The 19,731-nt window shown below is 41.8% G+C and overlaps 1 protein-coding gene across 2 annotated transcripts in view; it reads right to left on the bottom strand.

Moving 5' to 3' along the window:
• The window catches only part of fbln1 (fibulin 1), a 42,869-nt gene that overhangs the window by 10,662 nt on the left and 12,476 nt on the right, over positions 1-19,731 (bottom strand). The window contains exons 5-16 of one of the 2 annotated variants that reach the window (XM_008411135.3): positions 18,593-18,646; positions 18,415-18,501; positions 18,166-18,303; positions 17,923-18,060; positions 16,852-16,995; positions 16,643-16,768; positions 16,422-16,547; positions 15,686-15,805; positions 15,431-15,562; positions 15,197-15,320; positions 7,253-7,398; positions 5,278-5,418 (exon numbers count right to left, since the gene is read on the bottom strand). In XM_008411135.3, the coding sequence (XP_008409357.1) occupies positions 5,278-5,418; positions 7,253-7,398; positions 15,197-15,320; positions 15,431-15,562; positions 15,686-15,805; positions 16,422-16,547; positions 16,643-16,768; positions 16,852-16,995; positions 17,923-18,060; positions 18,166-18,303; positions 18,415-18,501; positions 18,593-18,646 (1,476 nt within the window). Of the gene's footprint in view, positions 1-5,277; positions 5,419-7,252; positions 7,399-12,381; positions 14,495-15,196; positions 15,321-15,430; positions 15,563-15,685; positions 15,806-16,421; positions 16,548-16,642; positions 16,769-16,851; positions 16,996-17,922; positions 18,061-18,165; positions 18,304-18,414; positions 18,502-18,592; positions 18,647-19,731 lie in introns of those variants that run through there. The other variant, XM_008411136.3, reaches the window with a different exon arrangement.

Below are 19,731 nucleotides of genomic sequence, written 5' to 3'. Positions count from 1 at the left end.
GAGCCAAAAGCTCCAGTAGGTCAGAAAGTAGTCACGTCTCACACTGAGAGCTCACATTCCACCCGCTGCTGTCGGCCGCGCCGCTGGACGATGACTACCTGGACCGAGCTCCTTCTTCTCTTTGTTTATCGAGCTCGCTTTCATCAGCGCTCCGTCAAATCAGCCGCAGAGGCGCATCTGCACCGGCGTATGAAAAATGATCAGAATTTAGCGATGCCGTCTTAAACGTTCAGTTCTTCCACATGATGTGTGTCGCATGAAAAAAAACAACAAAAAGAGCGGGGGCTTTGTAGTATGTGCAGTTTCCAGTAAGATACAAAAAAAGGACAGCATAATAAAAACAGTTATTTTCCCACACAGCAAAGATTAACTGCACAGTAAAGTCCTCCCGTGACAATCGCTCATGAAGAGGAGTTACTCAGAGAAATCCAATGGATGACTAAGCATGCTGTCTGTGTGATTTCACAGTTGTCTCTTGATTGTCTATAAAGTGGATTTACACACGCTGAAACCAGTTATGAAGCTGTGTTCGTATGTGCGCTTTGTAAAGTTAAAATGAAAAAAGATATTAACAATTTCCCATCAAAGCAGAAAAAGGAAAAAAATAGAATAAATCCAAAGCCCCGGTGATGCTTGGCGTATTCATCGAGCCGACTCTAACGTTTAAAGACAGGGAAGATGTGTGTAATTCAATGGAAGGCAGTAAAAACAGAGAGATATGAGGATTTATTCTATCAGGCTATCAGGGAGCCGGCGTATTAATCCGGCATCTGACTGCTGCAGTTAATCATCCCCTGTATCAGCTCCGCTCAGACAACCTTCCCCCAATTAAAAGTGCTTCAGCATGAGCAATGCATTTCATCATTTACTGAGTTTCTATGGGTTCCCTTCGTCACATATTTTCAGAGGTGGGTAGTAACTAGTTGCATTTTACCTGAGTAACATTTCAGAGAAAGCATACTTTTTACTATCTGTGCTTCGTACTTTTACTTGAGTAAACAGTCTGGATGCTCTACACATTGCAAGTAACTTCACTAAGCGAAGAACAAACTGGTCTTAACCAAAACTTCACCAGAGACAGACATGACCAGCAGTTTCATATCGAAAGAAACTGATTTTGAAAATAATTTATTTTTGTCTGATTTTGTTGTTTTGTAATTATTTATATTAATTATTTCCATTTTGGTCATTAAAACAGCAAAATGTCTACATTACTTTGTATTTTGGTCTGTCCGATTATGTAATTTTGACATATTAAATTATTGTATTTTTTGACCAGTGACACGAGTCGCCTTTTTACCAAATGCACTTTTTACTCTTACTTAAGTAAGAATAGCACTATTACAACATATTTTTACTCAAGTAAAACTCAAAAGTAGCCATCCGAGAAATGACTTGAATTAAATGTTTGGGTGCTCGAACCACCTCTGTTTATTCTCTTGTAAAGTCTAACTGTGGCAGACCTTGTGTGTGTCGTTGGCTCTCTACCTGAAGGCATCCTGTGGCGTCGCTACCACACCACTGCGGCTGTCGGGGGAAATAGTAGGTGTTTGATCAGATTACGATGGTGTCTGCCAAGCCCTGAGAGACCGTGGTGTTTGCTCAGATGCGCGAGGCCCTGGGGCTCGTCATCCAGATGAACCAGAGACGGATGGGCCTGGACTGAGAAATAACAGTGTGGCTCTCCCGCTGGGCTGTGCGTTCAGCCAGAGCTGCACTTGTGTGTGGTGATTTGAGTACAGTGCCTTGCTAAAGTGTGCTTATCCCTTGGTTTTTTTTGTTTTGTTTTTTTTTTTACTTCACAACCGCAAACTTCAGCGTATGTAATCAGGATGTGACCGACATGAGGTAGCTTATATTTGTTAAGTGGAATTTAAAAAATGCATGGCTTTCAGCAATTTATAAGTAAATATATAATTATAAGTAAACATCTGAAAAAGTGGCACGCATTTGTATTCAGCCCCCTTTACTCTGGTGCCTCTAGAAAAATCTGAGCAACCAGTTGACTTTAGAAATCACTTAATAAATAAGAAAACACACTCCATTTTTGTGACATTTTGTCAAATTAATTTACTTTTAAACTATTTTACAGTAGCTCTGACTGTATGCTTAAGCTGCTAAAGGTTTTCCACCAGGATTGTACTTCATTTAACATAATTGCTAAAACAGTCACTATGCTGTGACAGTATGAGACAAATTATCTCTGAATAAAATTGAGCTTTTCTGCCGTCTCCCCATGCTAACTACAGAAATACACAGCTCCATCAGAAAGAACAAATCAGCGGCAAGAGGAGGGTGTTAGTGTTGTCAATCACCCTAATATAGTGGCTGTCATGAATGCTCAAGCTAATTGGCATGGCCACCGACGACAGCAGATAAATAGTTTTCCAGTATGGGTAAGTTGTTTCTTTGCCATTAGCACTTTTAATGGCGAATACAGGAGCTTGATTGACAGCGCTAACACCCTCCTCATGGCTCTGATTGGTTGTCTTTTTACCAGGAGCGGTGCATTTATGCAGACGGCAATAAAAGCTTGGAGGATGTAGAGGAGCTTCAGTTTTTTCACAGATTATCTACCTCATATCATATTGTCACAAATTAGTTACAATTTTAACAAATATGTAAAAAAAAAAATCATAAACTCAATTTTTAAAGCAAACTAAACGGGACTGGTGTGAATGCACCCTCGTTTTCTTTCTACTTCACTCTCATGCACTACTTTGTGCTCTTCTGTCACACAGAATCCTAATAAAATTCTCAGATCATTTGCAGTGTAACAAAAATATGAAAAAGTTGCATCTTCTAATCAAATTATCTAATGAGAACTTTTCTTAAAAGCCAGCAGCACATATTTTGGATTCTTAATTGGTTCGTTTGACACTTTTAATATCTCAAAAGAGGGACAAAATGAATGGGCGACGGTAGTTTGAGCCGACACACGTTCATCACTGGAGCCTGAATGTCTGCTGCTGTTCACGTCCCACCAAACCGTTATACAACCGATGGAGTCACTGTAGACGCTGGAAACTAAGCTTCCTTGTGTGACACATCAGCGAGCCTCATACAATGGTTACGCAACACTAGCGTCTGCAGGCCAAAGTACCAGCGGCGCAAATAAAAAAATAAAATAAAAAAAAAAGAGAAAGACAGAAAGAGGCGCCATCATCACACCATGACCACTACACATTTCAGTAAGTTAGTCAGTGACCTCAGGTTCCAGTGAGCCGGGATGCCTTTGGGTTTTAGAGGTGTGATGAGCGAACTGCTGCTAACACGGACCAAGCTGCATCCAATAAGCAAAACGATGGGTTCGGGAGAAAAACGGCTCCTAAAAAACAGGCCTTTCATGTGGTTGTCAGTTTAAGTGCTCTAATGCTCGGCGAGACACTGAGGCCTATCGTGAAGAAATGGAACAATGCATTCAACCACATGAAGCAAAGAGTCGCAGGATTACTTCTGCACAGATTTTTTCTCCTTATTTTCTCATTGTCTTACTGTCTCATTTTGTGTCTCTTTCTCTCCCTGCCGTTTTATTTGCATTCCTTCCACTGTACACACACACACACACACGCACACACACACACTCATTGTCTATGAAATTGAGCACTAATATAAACAGGGAATTAAGCAAGATCTTCTATGTACACACACACCCAAATGGATAGACCGATTACTGACGCCGAATTACACCATTGTGAATTCCAACAAAGCATGCCATTTGAAATAAGTGCGTACAATTATAAAATCTGCAGAGATCTGTATGAATTATTACCCCCAACTGCTATTTTTCTCCCACCTCTTTCTATAAATTTGGGCGTGTTTGATCAGCGCACATCTGTTTCTCTAAGTTCACAAGTGTGGAAGAATTGCGTGCATTCATAATCCAGCATTCACCCGGTGACAGCCACATTTTTTCTCCTCATATAACCCCACTCCTCCTCGTCTCCTCTCCCGCTCCGTAAAGGCAGATGTGCTAACTGACAGCCAATCTCTTCATCCGTTGCAGAGACAAGAACTTTCTTCGCACAACCAACTCCTCCCTGCATCTCAACAGAGAAACAATAGACTGTAAAAAAGAAAACTAAATCCATCCATCAGTTGTCTTCCAATTATTCGGGGTCGCGGGAGCAGAAGCCTAAGCAGGGAGACCCAGACTTTCCTCTCTCCAGCCACTTGGGTCAGTTCCTTTGGGGAAATCCCAAGGAATTCCCAGGCCGGCTGATAGTCATACCTTCATCGTGTCCTGGGTCATCATATGGGTCTCCTTTTGGTGAGACGGGCCTGGAACACCTCCACAAGGGAGACCGGATGACCAAGCTTCTCACCCTATCTCTATGGAAGAGGCCAGACACCTTGAGGAGGAAACTCTTTTTGGCCACTTTTGGTCACTACCCAAAGCTCGTGACCATAGATGAACGTTGGAACATAGGGACATCGATAGGCGGATTGGTTCTGCATCTGCAGTGACGCAGAGGCGCTTTCCCTCATTCGTGAACAAGACTCCAAGATACTTAAACTTCTCCACTTGAGGCAGGACCTCTTCCCCAACCCAGAGAAGGCACTCTTAGCTTTGGAGACACTGATCCTCATCCAGGCCACTTCACTCTCTGCTGTGAACTGCTCAAGCGAAAGCTGTAGATCCCGGCCTGATAAAGTCAGTAGCACCACATCATCTGCAAAGAGCCAAGATGCGATCCACCTTGGCTGCAACTAAACTCTGTCCATTAAAGTTAGGAACAGAATTGGTGACAAAAGGAACCTCTAGCAAAGGCCAACTCTCACCGGAAACGAGTTGGACTTCCTGCTGGCACGCGGACCAGATGCCAGAGCCTCCTCAACTGACTCCTTTCAGCGTGGATAAGCAGTGGCTCTACTTTAAGACTCTCCCAGTTGATCTGGTTCAGTGCTCCACGACCAGAACGAAAGCCACTCTGTTTCCCCTGAACCTGATGTTTGACTGTCCAGCAGACCCTCAACTCCAGACCTCCCTATCAAACCTTACCAGGGAGCTTTCACTGTGTGATCCTTCTCTAGTTTGAACACACCCCTTTTAAATAAGGGGACCGAATCTAAATTTACAAGATTCTTGAAGTCTGTCATGACAGTATGCTGAAAAGTTCAAGTAGTCATTGTGAATGCTTGCGCAAGGCAGTATAACTTTACTTTTAATAAGAAAAACTACTTCCTTTGAGAAAACCAGAATGCTGCGTCTGATCACAGATGCCAGAGGGCGGTAAATGTTACATAACAAAACTGCTTTTGTGTGAATCTACTCACCCACATACACTCCATTCTCCACTCGCTTGATGATGTCAAAGGCGTTCTCTATGTTGCCCTCTAGGATTTCAAACTTGACGTCATAAGTACCTAAGTGGTACGATCCGTAAGCCGGAACTGTCGTTCTCAAGAAAACGATTTCTGTTAGAAGATAATCAAGGACAAAAAAAATAAAATCACTTTTAGGACCTAAATCCTCATGAGGGTTCTTCTGCCAGACTTGTACCACATGATATACTGAAAGATGCTGCGGTCTGTGTTTTGTTGTATACTGAGAGGGTCACACAGAGTTTGAAGCTTTTCAGTACCGCTGCTCAACTAAAGTGCTTTCAGTCCTTTACACCCCAACGTGGAGCTTATGAAAGATGACAAGAGCTTAACTCTCTGAGACACTGGGCATGTCTTAGACAGGCACTGCATGCGGGCCAATAGATGCTTGTCAGCTGTCACCGTCTGCAAATGATTACAGTGGTTACTTCTATTCAGGCAGCATGACACTAACTCTCAGCTAAGGGGTTGCCAGTGTTTTTTTTATTGGAGAAGATGGAGTCATGAACTGAAAAAGACCAGGAACCTAAATTGAACATGTTTTTTGTTTAGGGTAGGGCCTCAATAGTATTTAGAACAGTAGAACAATTTTTGTTGTTTATTTTTTTGTTCTTGCTACAGCTCTATGCTGGAAATTTACATTTGTTTTTTTTTTTTACAAGAGCATGATACTAAAAGTACCAATAACATTTCCATCTTTCTGATTATTATGTTAGGAAAAATGTCTTTTTTTTTACATAATTTTCCACATCAACATCTAACAGAAGAATGCATCCAGTATCTTTTTGCAAAGGTTACATGATGTTTTTGTTTTATTTTTAAACCTAAAAATTAAAATAAAATAGTGGTTTTTTAAATCAAAAATATGAATAGATATTTATTGCAACTTACAAGCTATAATTCAAAAGGGCATGGAGCATTTGTGGTTCCAAATTAGGTTTATTCAGCTGGACTCGGGGCAAAAATGGGTCTTTAGATTGTAAAGGCTGCTGACCTCTACCTTCTCTGGCCAACAAAATCTGTCCTTCAACGGTTTCCTCTTCCTTGATTGATGGTTAAACAAATGCAGTGTCTTTGTGACTGAAGGGCCATGAATGTTGAAATCAGGAGAAATAAAAACCTGCTGCAGGATGTGTGATGGCATGTCATTGATATTGGAGATTTTTTTTTAGCATCTTGCAGTCTGCAAGACTGCAAGATGCTGTCTTGCAAGATGCTGTCTTGCACCATTGAAATTAATTTCAATGGTGAAACTAATTTCACCATTAATTTCCAACTAATGGTGAAATTAGTTGGAGTCAGTTCTTGACATATTAGCAGTTGAAATCTTCAACTTGTAGACTATTTCTGGACTGTGAATTGGCAAATTTCAAATTCTTTTGAGGCCACTTTCCACCGTATCTCCTATTTTAGCTCATTTTTTGTCAAAAAATGAGCTAAAAGGCTAAAGCTATCTTAAATGCTATCATCAGGTTGCCTTATCTTGTGACGTTTAAAGGTGGCAAAATCAAAAGTATGAAAATCTGTATGTGTGCAAATGCTTTTGATTACATTGAGCTGGACAATCTATAATTGGAGTGAGTTGTGTTAATCTAGACTCTCTATGGAGTTGTAATCTAACTAAAGTAGATTATATTAGAATGAATAGGACAGAACAGATTTGCATTGAATTGGGCCTGTTTGAATTTTCTTTATAGGGACCTGAGATGAATTTTATCAAGGATTGGTCACATAAAAAAACACGACATCGGATGCATGCCGCACGGGAATCCATGCTAACTGCTAATCTCAGTTGAGCATACAGAACCTTTTCTCAAGTTTTTGCACTTCTCTGGTGTTTGTTTTACTTGTCGGACCCTGCAAAAAAAAAAAAAAAAAAAAAAGAGAGAGAAAGCAGGAGGAAAGATAGAGATGAACGTGAACCTACCCTCTGGCCTTGTGAACTCTCTGAGGGTGGGCAAGGAGAAGAAGGTGTGGGCCACGGAGAGCGTGGGGTCCAGAATGCAGGCGATGTCGTTGGGCTGACAGGATTTTATACAGCGGACTGTGTCAGATCGTTCGAGCGTCGGAGTTCTAAAGAAGAGAATAAATCACACACTCCGACAAAAATCACAAACACCGAAGGCCCTCTGACTTTTAGGTGCTTTCTATTTCTAGTTTTCAGAGTCAAAATACCTTTGCTCTCTAAAGCTCACAATTACAAGCTACTCGAAGAGTTCTGCCCACTACATAATCAAGAACTCAGTGGGATTCCCTCCATGGCTGCTACACAAACACTGTCTGTTCAAGACGGCAAGGGTGCTGGATTTAGCCCTCAGCGTTAGGAATAATCAAAATCCGTGCGGTTAGGAAGAATAATAAACCAGGAATGGCCAACAGCTCGTGCTACAGCCAGACTTTATAGCTTGTGGAGACTTGCGCCGCCGTCGATGCTCTTCTGATGCCCCGTGTCACGCTGTGTGGGAAATGAATTACTGCGCTCACAAAGAATGATCCACAACCTGCTCAGGAAAAATATTTGGATTTGCAAAGCATCCCCAGCTTCACATCAGATAATCTCCTGAGGAGGATTTATGTAGCAAGGGAATGTTCTAAAAGACTCCTAAATTGTGAGCAACATGACTCGACAACTCCCCGTCCTCTCCCCCTGGGGCCGCTCTCATCCTATTATTTAGGACTTTGTTTATTCCACAGACTAATCAGTGACAGGTCGGAGACAGTGGAGGCTCCCAACGCCAACGCCACCTGGAACATCGCTTTTCACTTCCTGTCTGCTGCAAGAGGAGTTCATGAGATGCTCTGAACACATTAACGCCCTCATAAATCAACACTTTGTCTGTGAAACAGCAAGGAAGTTTTAAAGGGGAAAAAAAAAAAAAATAGACGCCTTGATGTTAAATTAGGCCGCTCACGGTTGGCCCTCACAGAGGAGAGATGTCAGTCTGTGGTTATATTGGGTTACAAAAACATGAGAGTTGCCATGTACGGGTCAATTTAATGCGCACGGGCGGTCACACAGCCACATGTGAGTCACGGGGCTGTGGATCTCCGGTGCTCCTCGGGGGACCCATCCCGCCGCAGCTCCAACGGCCGGGCCCAGTTGGAGCTGCGGCGCGGAGAGGAGCCCCTCCGACAGAAAGTCAAGCCGGCACTGTAGGGGCTTGTAATTAGCAATTAGCGGGCGGGTCCAAGTTTTGCTTTGGTCCAGGCCAAACCCACAAAATGTTCTACTAGTTTATAACACCGCCGCCTGAGCGGGGCTCTGGAGGACGAGGTGAAAGCTGCTGAGGTAGGGAGTGGATTTATGAGAAGACGGCAAAGAGTGAACGGACCCCCACTGTGAGAGGCACTCCTTGCAGCGCCATGCAAAAATATTCAGGGTAGTTTTTCTTTTTATTCTTCTTTTTTTTTTTTTATCCTTCACACCAAAATTTGCGTATTTCATTAGGAATTTGTATGATAGTGCAACAAAAAGACAAAAAAATACTGGCCAAATGTGAAGTGGAAGGAAAGCAATGTACAACTTTCAAAATGCTTCACAAATTAAACTTCAGAACCAATCACATCTATAAGTATTATGAAGTTTTTCTCTGCCAACTTTGTATATACTGGGCCAAAATCAAACTCGACAGGATGGAGATTGTCTGTGAAGAGCCATTTTTCAGGTTTAGCCACAGATTCAGTCCGGACTTTGACTGGACCATTCCGCCACACTAATATGCTTGGATCTAAAATATCTGGCGCTCTAAAGCTGTCCTGTTTAGAAGCTGGGTGTCTCTGCAGCTCCTTATCTTTCAGCATAAAACATATTTGAATGGCTAACTTAATTTCCATTAATTGGATCGACTTGTTTAAGTAGTGCAATTGCACCACTGTTAAACAAGTTAAACTAAATTTGTGTTCATCCTAATCAACTAAAGTATATTAATTGGATTGGCTCATTTATATTAAATTGGGCTATAGTGAATAGTAAAACTTAAATTAAGTTGAACCGACACAAGTGCTTTGAATCCATCCATCCATCCATTTTCTGCCGCTTATCCGGGGTCGGGTTGCGGGGGCAGCAGCTTCAGAAAGGAGGCCCAGACTTCCCTCTCCCCAGCCACTTCTTCCAGCTCCTCCGGAGGAATCCCAAGGCGTTCCGAGGCCAGCCGAGAGACATAGTCCCTCCAGCGTGTCCTGGGTCTTCCCCGAAGCCTCCTCCTGGTGGGTGGTGCCCGAAACACCTCACAAGGGAGGCGTCCAGGAGGCATCCTGACCAGATGCCCGAGCCACCTCAACTGGCTCTTCTCGACGTGGAGGAGCAGCGGCTCTACTCTGAGTCCCTCCCAGATGACAGAGCTTCTCACCCTATCTCTAAGGGAGAGCCCAGCCACCCTGCAGAGGAAACCCATTTCGGCCGCTTGTATCCATGATCTCGTTCTTTCGGTCATGACCCAAAGGTCATGACCATAGATGAGGGAGGGAACGTAGATCGACCGGTAAATCGAGAGCTTCGCTTTTTGACTCAGCTCTCTCTTCACCACGACGGACCGGTACAGCGCCCGCTTCACGGCAGACGCTGCCCCAATCCGCCTGTCGATCTCCCGTTCCCTTCTTCCCTCATTCGTGAACAAGATCCCCAGATACTTAAACTCCTCCACTGCTTTGAATCCTTTCAATTATTTTTTTTATGTTAATCTTAAGGTTTTTTTTTTAGTGAGCTAACTTCAACCCTCTTGCCTGCTTCTCTCATCGATGCTCTGCCTTGGTTTCCAGCTGTACCATATGGTTTCTATTTTCAGATGTTGGAGTGAACCAAGCTTGGATTACCGTTTTATCGCCTTACTCTGCCTGAAACTTCACCACAACCTCAACCTGGACCTGTCGGCTGTGTTCCTTGCTCTTCACAATGCCATTTGTTCACCAATAGTCTCCAGCGAGCCTTGAACTCTTTCACAGAACAGCTGGATCTATACAGAGATTCACATACAAAGTGGCTGGATTGTGAAGGCAATTGGTTGCACTTGATTTTTTTGGAGGAAAGATAGCTAACACAAAAGCAGCTTTGTTATTTTTATCTTTAAAGAGGCAGGCACGTAGAATCATTTTATAGTACAAGCAAGTAACCAGTTATAAAAATGGTGCATACATCAAATATGATATAAGAAATTTGACTTAGTAATTTAACGCCTTGAAATTGGGCTTCTGTCTCTAAGAAACTCGTGCTCTTTCTGAAACTCCGCCTCCAGGAAGTCACCACATCGCTACTTGAACAATGTTTTTCCAGCTTTGCAATGATAAGTAGCTCATATAACGAGCACAGGAGATGTGCAGTTTGCTAATTGCTGCTGGCTAGTCTGAAGGAGCGGAGTTGAGGAGTCAGAGGATAGGGTTGCTGTGTGAGGCAGAAGCTTGGAAACTAGACTGTAACTCCAAGGAGGAGCTGTGCTTTAAAGGCGGTGCTAGGTCCAACCAGGCATTTTTGGCTGCCACGGGAGATTAAAGTATTTCTGAAACATTCATGAAAGAACCAAAACAACACTTCAGGCATGTTTTTTGATGAAGGAGTAAAATTGTAACATAATGTAAAGCTAAAAAAAATGTTTTTTAAATAATACTGCCCCTTTAAAACAACAAATATAATCTATCATTTTACTTCTGCATGACCCACATCATAAATTTCCAATAAAATACATTGAAGTTTGTGGCGGGAATGTGATAAAATTCAGAAACGTTCAAAATTCTGAATGCTTTTGCAATGCACCGAACATGCAGGTGGGCACTTTAAAAGCGGGTGGAAGTGATTCAAGGCAAACATAGAAAAGAAATGTCTGTATTGGCCGATCACTTTTACACTCATCCATGCAAATATGCTTTCAGCCACATGAACACATGCACGTCTTTGTTGGCACTCCCCCGCCTCACGTGGCTCAGCCGAGGGGTGAAAAAAAACCCCAACAAAAAACCAATACCTACAGACCAGAAAGAAAAGCAGACTTTTTGCATAAAAGTGCTCTGGTCAAGCTTAGGGCCCCATGTTTTTTTGGTAATTATTATTTATAGTCGGCACATTGATAACGTCCCAACACAAACACTGCAGGGCATCATTCATTTTGTGTGCGGTGATGTTGCCGCACCACAAATTGTTCAGACCACCGGCCAGAGCCCAGAGCTCCATAACTCAATGTCAGAGGGGAGGGGGGTCTGGTGGGGAGGAGGTGAAAAGGGGGGGACCTGTGCACCGCTGGGCTCTCATTTTAAGCATATCCCTGCTAGGAACCAAGTGCATCCTCGCAGGCCCGACGGCTCTGGACAGAAGGAACCCAGGGACGTCTGAATTTACAGTTAATAAAAGCCGCAGGCTTTGGGCCGCAGCCTCGCACCATGTCAGAGAATTTATACTCATGACTCCCCCCTTCCACCTGGCTCCTTCTTTTGCCGCTGCATCCCATCTCATGTCACTTACTTTGCCTGCTTCTGGATTATCTGTCTGCTTTGGGGTCTGCAGCCGCAGTGGAAACCTTTGCATTTCACATTAAATGCGATGGAAGCCAAAAAGATGTGCATGAAAACAACCGCTGCAGAGAGACACACATGTGGTGCCTGACAGTAAGGGGTGTGGGAGTAGCAATGCATTAGGTTCGATCTGGTTTACGAACGTAATCTGGTCACTTTGGTCTTATAAGTGGTAAATATGAAGGTGTTTGCGTTGATTAAGCTGCACATAGCAACAATGTTAAACCTATTAAAGCTAATTCAATTGTTGCTGTTTCTAAAGCAACTTAAGTTGTGGGATTTCCGTTCATAAATTACACAGATGCTGGTGACTTTAAAAATAATCTTTTTTTTCTTTTTTAACAATATACCAGAATGTAATACTGGAGAATTTGCATGCACAGCTGCATTTCCTCTTTGCTGAAACCACTGGAATACAAGAAATGTGAAACTATGCGAAGGAGCTCTCCATGCCTACAACTGCGACTTGGCCTCCCACCCTCACGGCTCCCATCGCTGCATTTGATTAGAGCCCCACAATGCCCCATTATCAGGAACAGAACTTGACTTGAACATGTGTTATTTCTATCTCAGTTTTAATAGAAAAGTGTTCATCCAGCACCGCAACCATAAAACGCTGCAGAATGTCAGACTTTATCATGCAACTGTTGTCAAGTTACACTGCACTCACAGGGCTTGCTGAGGGTTGTTACCGTTTGGACATTTACCCGGACGGACCGAGGACGCCACCTACAGTTGTGGCTGTGACAATGCAGCCACTAAAATGGGAAAAGCAAAAACACTCCAGAAAGATGACGTTTTAGCTTAAGGGGTTAAGCAATTGATCATGTAAAATACTGAAAGAGAAAACTTTGTTTTCTAACTTTAATTCTTAAGATAGGATTCTTTCCAGACACATAATTTCTTCGTAAACTTAAATAATTTCAAGCGACAGTCACTGTTAGCTAAGTGATTTTTTTAAAACTTGGGATTTAAAGTGTTTAATATGTAAGATGTCATCAAAGTTTTATTGGGTTATTCTTATAAAAATGCCTAAAAAGTCTTCTACTGCAGTAGCATAATCAGAAATGTTCAAAATTTACATTGAGTACATTTAGTCATTAAAACAATAATTGTTTTAATAAGTAATAAAACACTGCAATTATTGGCACCACTAACAACTCCACTCAAAATGATTATTTGAACTATGAGAGATGGCATGCCATTCAAGAAAGACAGACTTCTTCTGAATTGTATCAATAAGATAGATGCGATGACGGCACAAAACAGGAAAAGCTTATTTCCAAGGTTTACACTAACCAATGGCTTACAGGAAGTTAGCAAGTGTAGCAACCACCTAATATTCATTAAAGATTTAATCCTACGTTGTATGTTCCAAAACATTCTCTAGGATTTCGTCTTTACACTGGGAATCCCAGAATAAAGAGTTTACGTGCAGTAACTGACGTTAACGTTCAGTAACGCTAACTGTCATGCTAGAAGCTAACATTTGATGCTAAAGACAATTTAAAACGTCAAATTTGTCCTCCTTTCACGATTCTAATCAATTTCTTACATTAGTGACACTCACGCACACAGTCGGACATCACTTCTGCTCCAGGTAGGCCTCATTCCTGCGAAGGTTTGGATTTGAAAATGTGGAAAATGTTTCGCCGTCCGGAGCGGTGGTGCAGGGGCGGAGACTACATATGATATAAAATGGTAAATTTACGAGAAAATACTATTATGGAAGCACCCTGGGAAAGAGAGGTTAAATATGGTAGTTTCTCGACCAAAACTGGAGACTTGACAGGTAGGTAGGTCTGTCACAATTAGCAATAAATCAATTAAGTTATTTTATTTTTTGTTTCTGGTGTTCTATTAATTTATTTTGGAAATTTAAAGTGTCTTCCAGTTCCAGTGTTAAATGTTTAATAAAGTTTATTGATCTTTGAGAATGTGTTCTTGGGTTTCTATGCCATTACTGTTATAACACTTGAAAATGGCCTCAAAACAACAATTATTGTTTATCACAATATAGCTTCTGGGAAAATTTATCATTCATGAAAAATTTATTATTGTGTCAGACCGAGCTCCAAGTATGAACAAGTAATAACAAAATATTCCGTGAGATATAGTTTAATATGAATTTATTTAAGACTTTTTACACCTTGTTGCTGGGGGTGCCAATAATTGTAGAGTTTCCCTGTATTTTGAAGAATATACATCTACATTTTATCATCAATATTGTGTGAAACATTCTTTTTCTAATAGTAAACTAATGTGTTTAATCCTCAACAAGTCCTGTGTTTACTCCTGGAAGGGGTTGTATGGTACTTTGGGCTCCTCCTGGGTGACAAACACCAGAATCTTAGCCAGGTAAATGGAGACCGTGCTGTAGCGACGCAGCCTCATCTCCAAGTCCAGCTTGAAGTCCTGCGGCTTGTCGATGAGCCTTCCCACCGACATAACGCCGCCGGTGGGCGTGCGCTCGGCCTTGAAGAACCCCCCCTCGTTGCCGGCGGTGAGCGCCACCTGGATGTCATCGCCAGGCATCGTGTGGGAGGGGCCCATGCGGAAGATATTGGTGAAGACGGGAATGTTGGTGGGGAACGTGAGGTAGTAGTAGGTTATTCTCAGGGGCAAGATCGGGCAAACGACAGAGTCGTTGCAAAGCAAGCGTTCGCATCGACTGCAAGATGAGAGGAGAGGGAGGGGAGAAGGGGTTTCATTTTTAATAACCATGCGTTGCATGCAGTAAATGAAAACATGAATTTTCACAGGGTAATGTCGGTTATGGTGTCGTCTGAGAGAACATGCTAGAGGTTCTTCAAACTGTTGTTTTTACACAATGCTACTTAGTCAGAAAAGTGACAAAAATGGAAGGTAGAAAAATATGAATGCATTTCATCATCTATCTCAACAAGGGAGAACATGCTACAGTCAAATGGATACTACAATCATTCCAACATGAAGCAGACTGAGCATGCAGGACAATGATTTACACTTATGAATATGGACCAAATTTTTAGGCCTAATTTGAGCCCTGTGTGATCCACATGAGGCCTTCAAATGTTAACTATGTGATAAGATGAGGGCTAAAACAATTAATAGATTAATCGTGAATTCAAATAAACGTCAACTAAATAAGTAATCAATTAACCGCTAACTGGAGGACAGACTCAAAAAAGGATATTTACTGAAAGACCGACATATTAAGAGCAGCAATTAACCCAAAACTGTACAAAAATATAATCTTTTGCATTTAAGGAAAAAAAAGGCTTATGTGCTGAAATGAAAATCTGCAGAAAATGTCGATTTTTAAAAATCCGATTAATCGTCAGAGATTATTAGAAGAATAAACAATTACAAAAGTAATCGTTCAGATACTCACGTCTGTCCAACACGCCTGTAGTTGTTGGGACAGTCGAAGGACAAGCACCTGTACCCGCCCTGGATGTTGAAGCAGCTCTCATTTTCCGTGCAAGTGTGTCTTCCCGTTACACATTCGTCGACATCTGGATTGGGGAAAGATGGAAAAAGTGCTTAAAAAAAAAAAAACACATTCGCAAATACAATCTGCAACAAACAAAATTCAGCAACAAACAGAAACGACGGCGCTGCTTACCCTGGCAGCTGCGCCCGTTCACTGCTAATGTGTAGCCGTTGGCAGGGCAGGAGCAGTGGAAGCTTCCCGGTGTGTTGTGGCAGCGATAGGAACAAATATGGCCGCCAGTGGGAAGGGCGCATTCATCAATATCTGCGTGGATGAACAAACACCCATCGAAATAAGTCAAAACAGGGTAAACATTTATGTAAATATAAATATTTATTCATTTTGTCAAAACATATTCAGAAGGCAAGAGCAAGGTCTTTCATTTACCTTCACAAGACATGGCGTCTATGTCATTGAGCTGGTAGCCACGGCGACAGTAACACTGGTAGGAGCCGTACACGTTGGCACATTCCTGGCTGCACGGGTTGCTCTCACACTCATTCACGTCTACAAAGGAGGAAACATGGTTCTAAACGAAACCCTTTATCCCTAAACCACAAATGTAACTGTAGATCTGAGAACTTTTAATTATTATTTACTTCCTGTTTTCCTAATGTTATAAATTTGACATGACAAACAGTCCCATCTCTCCAAACCACTCCATAGTAACAGTCTCCGTTATAATGGAGACGGTCACCCTGTCTCCATAGTAACCACTAGATGCAACCTACAGTTTGTGCCAACATTTCGAATGAGAGCAAAATTCCAGGGGAAAGTATTTTCTGTGTGGACTTGGCTAAACTCCACCTGTACTTTACCTCTAAAAGTACCAATGTGGAACAGCGTGCTTTGGTTGGTTGAGTGTGAAATTGAGTTTTCCATCAGTAACACACACTGTCATGTAGCGAAGGATGAATGTGTGGTAAAGCACCTTGTGCCCTTTCTAAAACATGGTGTCAGGGAGATGACACCGTGTTTACTGTCCACCATATTGTCAGAGAGCCTTATTTTGGCATTTGTAGTTTCACAATGTTGTGACTTAAGGTGTAAATTGTATCAAGTCACTTTTAGATTTAATAATTGACAATTAAACAAAACCTTAATATGATAAATATTCTCTCACCATCGCAGTTCCGGCCATCCCTGGCCAGTTGGAAGCCTGTGGTGCAGCTACACTTGTAGGACCCAGGGGTGTTGTCACATTTGTGACCGCATAGTCGTCCAGGGTAGTGCCTGCACTCATTAATATCTAAAAGAAAAAAGGAAAAAAGAAAACAGATTATAATAGAAAGTGTAAGAAAGAAGACAAATGAAGTATTCTTTACAGATCTAGTAAGAGCTTACCTTCACAGAGCCGGTTGATGCTGTTAAAGTTGTACCCGGTTTCACATTCGCAGCGGTACGATCCCAGCTGGTTGATGCAAGCGTGGCCTGAGCAGACCTGCTCGGCTCCCTTGCACTCGTCGATATCTGCGGGGATGTGCACACAAACTCAGCGGAACAAAAGCCATGCTCGGTTGCCGCCTAAGCGAGGCGCGGTGTCGCTGTCATACCGACGCAGCGCGTGCCCTCTTCGTTGAGGTGGTATCCACGACCGCAGTTCACAGAGTTCCTCTGGCAGATGTAGGAGCCGACCGTGTTCACACAGATCTGCCCTCGGTGGCACGGACTCGACTGGGAGACACATTCGTTGATATCTGGAAACATGAACACATAGCTAAATTAGGCTGTCGTTTACTTCTCCTAAATAAATATTGTAGAAGTCTTAAATGGTGGCCGGCAACATTAACAAGGTTAACAGATTTTTGTACGTAAATCTAGATCATTTCTGACACTTCTGAAATCTAGTGCTTTACTGCTGGTGAATTAGTATTATTCAAAACTCTAATCTTTTACCAAACATTGAACGTTTGACATTAAGCTGTAGCAGGTCACACAGGAAAATAACACTCTTCAGTGTAGATGCTGTTACTGAAGATTACAGAGGAGCTTTTATCAGTGTCTGTGTGACTGATCTCACACGCAGTGGCATGACGTCGCCTCTGCTCTCAATAAAAAATTATGAAAACCTGGTCAGAGAAGAATAGAAAACATTTAGTACTCAGTTATTTGAAAGAAAATCAGCTTCAGTTTATATCGGCTGGCCAAAGTTTGACCAAAAAAACAAAGATCAGAAATCGGCACCAAAATTCTATTTGGTGCATTTTTAACATTGTCCCTAAACAGCTGAAACACCTGAAGCAGGTCAATCATCTATTCAGATGATAAACTCCTTTCTGATGATAAACATGTTTGTTTTTTTTCTTCTTTCCTTGAAACATTTGGCCTCTATCTCTGACGGCGTATCAGAGCCGTTGTAAATATCAAAAAAGGGAGTAAATTTCCACCAAAGAAATAGAAAAAATTGGACATTTCAACTTTTAGAAATTTCTGAGATCGATCTCAAAATTTCTCTGATTGTCTCGCAAATATTTGAATTTTGGTGCTCAGAAATGTCCTGGGTTTTTTCTAGAAAATTTCTCAGATTAATCTAAAACTTTCTCTGTTTTCTGGCCCCGATACGCCGTCGTACTATCCAAAAGCTCTGCAGAAACAAAAAGTCCTTCACGAAACAACAATCTCACCGATGCAGCTTCCGAGCGCGTCCTGGATGAAGCCCGAGCCGCAGGTGTTCTTCGGGGTGCAGCGGAACGACCCCTGGGTGTTTTGACACGTGAACTGTTCACCGCAGTTGTGGATCCCCGTCTCACACTCATCTATGTCTGGACGCAGTCAAAACAGAAACGCTAACTTACACATCGCATATGAGCACCAGCTAAAAAAAGAAAAGATAAAACAAACAAAGAAAGAGGACGCATGCAGCCGACCTTTGCAGTCGTTGTTTTCGGTGAGCTCGTAGCCGGTCCCGCAGCTGACCTCTCTCATGCAGCGGAACGAACCCTCGGTGTTGATGCAACGCTCTCCCCCCCGGCAGTTGCTGGATCCAAGTAGGCACTCGTTGATGTCTGAGGAACCAGGAGGACACGCAACTCTTTATGAGGTCGCTTCCTGACAGGACCGTGCTCCCCGATCGCCTCCTGTTTTCATTTTCAACATTAATTGACGGGGTCATTTACCCTCGCAGCTCCTCCCGTCCGGTTTGAGTTTGTAGCCCTTCATGCAGGCGCAGGAGTCAATCCCGACACAGACGTGGTCACATTTTCCTGAGAAGCAACGCAGACCAGGAAGGATTGGTTCGAAGCCTGATCGCCTCTAGACAGGGAATCATATCCGTTTGGTTTTCACACCCTTTACCTTTGCATGGATCAACTCCCACTGCTACGCCAGCGCTGCCGTCCTGGTTGGGTACTGCACGACACACAGAGCCCAGGTGAAAAAAAAGTAGACTTAGTATACTAAATTTTAACATACTTTAGTATACTTTTATCGATGTACTTAAACTGTACTGTTTTGGAACAACTAATTTTGTGCTTATTATACTTTCGTAGTATTTAAAGAGTATTAAATTACAACTAATAGAATATTTTAGTATACTATACGTACTTTTTTGGAACAACTTCAAGTGTACTTAAAGTATACTTTTTAAATATCATATTTCAGAGCTTTATTATTATATTTTGATATAATTATTATATTTTGAGTGTAATAATTCTGTCAGAATTATATTAAAAATATATATTTAATATACTTCAAATATATTTTAAATATGCAGTATTAGTTTGCCACCATGTATAATATATGGAATGAAAGCCTGAAAATTCGGTTTCGGTCTCGTCTAGCCACATTTCTCTGCACATTGCTTCCGTTATGTAAGTGATACTTTAATGCATGTCTTTGAATCCTGCAGTGGGTACAAGAAAATCAATTTATCTGCATTTATGCAACAATTTAATATGTTGCTATGCTAATATCAGCAGCACTGTTTTCTAAATCAGCTGTAAGGAATATGTTTAGGAAACACAGTGAGATAAGTTTAACTTAATTCCATTTTTATTTATTTCCTAGCATGCTACTATGCAGGATAAGAATTTCAATCTGTGCTTTTATAATCCTTTTAATTTACCAGTGAGATAAGCATGAAATTATTCTTTCAGAAAGCATGTACACTCATAACCTAAGGTTTGCCAGTCATTCCTTTTTTGTGACAATTTACATTATTGTTACAACCCCCAAAAAGCTTGATTTGTCATCTTAAAGTGTTCACTTTGTATAGAGAATAATTTTTGTATTCATTTCTGTCCTTAAAATTGTTGTCTTCTAATATTAGCAAGGGTTAACTTCAAGGAAAAGCAACCCAAAAACACTATTGTATAGTACCTGCAAAATAAATCTACATATGTTGAAGTCACAAAAAGTACAAACAATCTAAAGTCTTAACATGTTTTCCCCTTTTGTTGCACTTGCAAAAGAATGAGAATATTTGTCCACCAGGT

Source organism: Poecilia reticulata, chromosome 6 (genome assembly GCF_904066995.2).
Source record: "Poecilia reticulata chromosome 6, P_reticulata-male-v2, whole genome shotgun sequence".
NCBI classification, from domain to species: Eukaryota; Metazoa; Chordata; class Actinopteri; order Cyprinodontiformes; family Poeciliidae; genus Poecilia; species Poecilia reticulata.
Note: the sequence above shows the minus strand (reverse complement) of the source record. Positions and strands in the feature narration are given on the sequence as shown.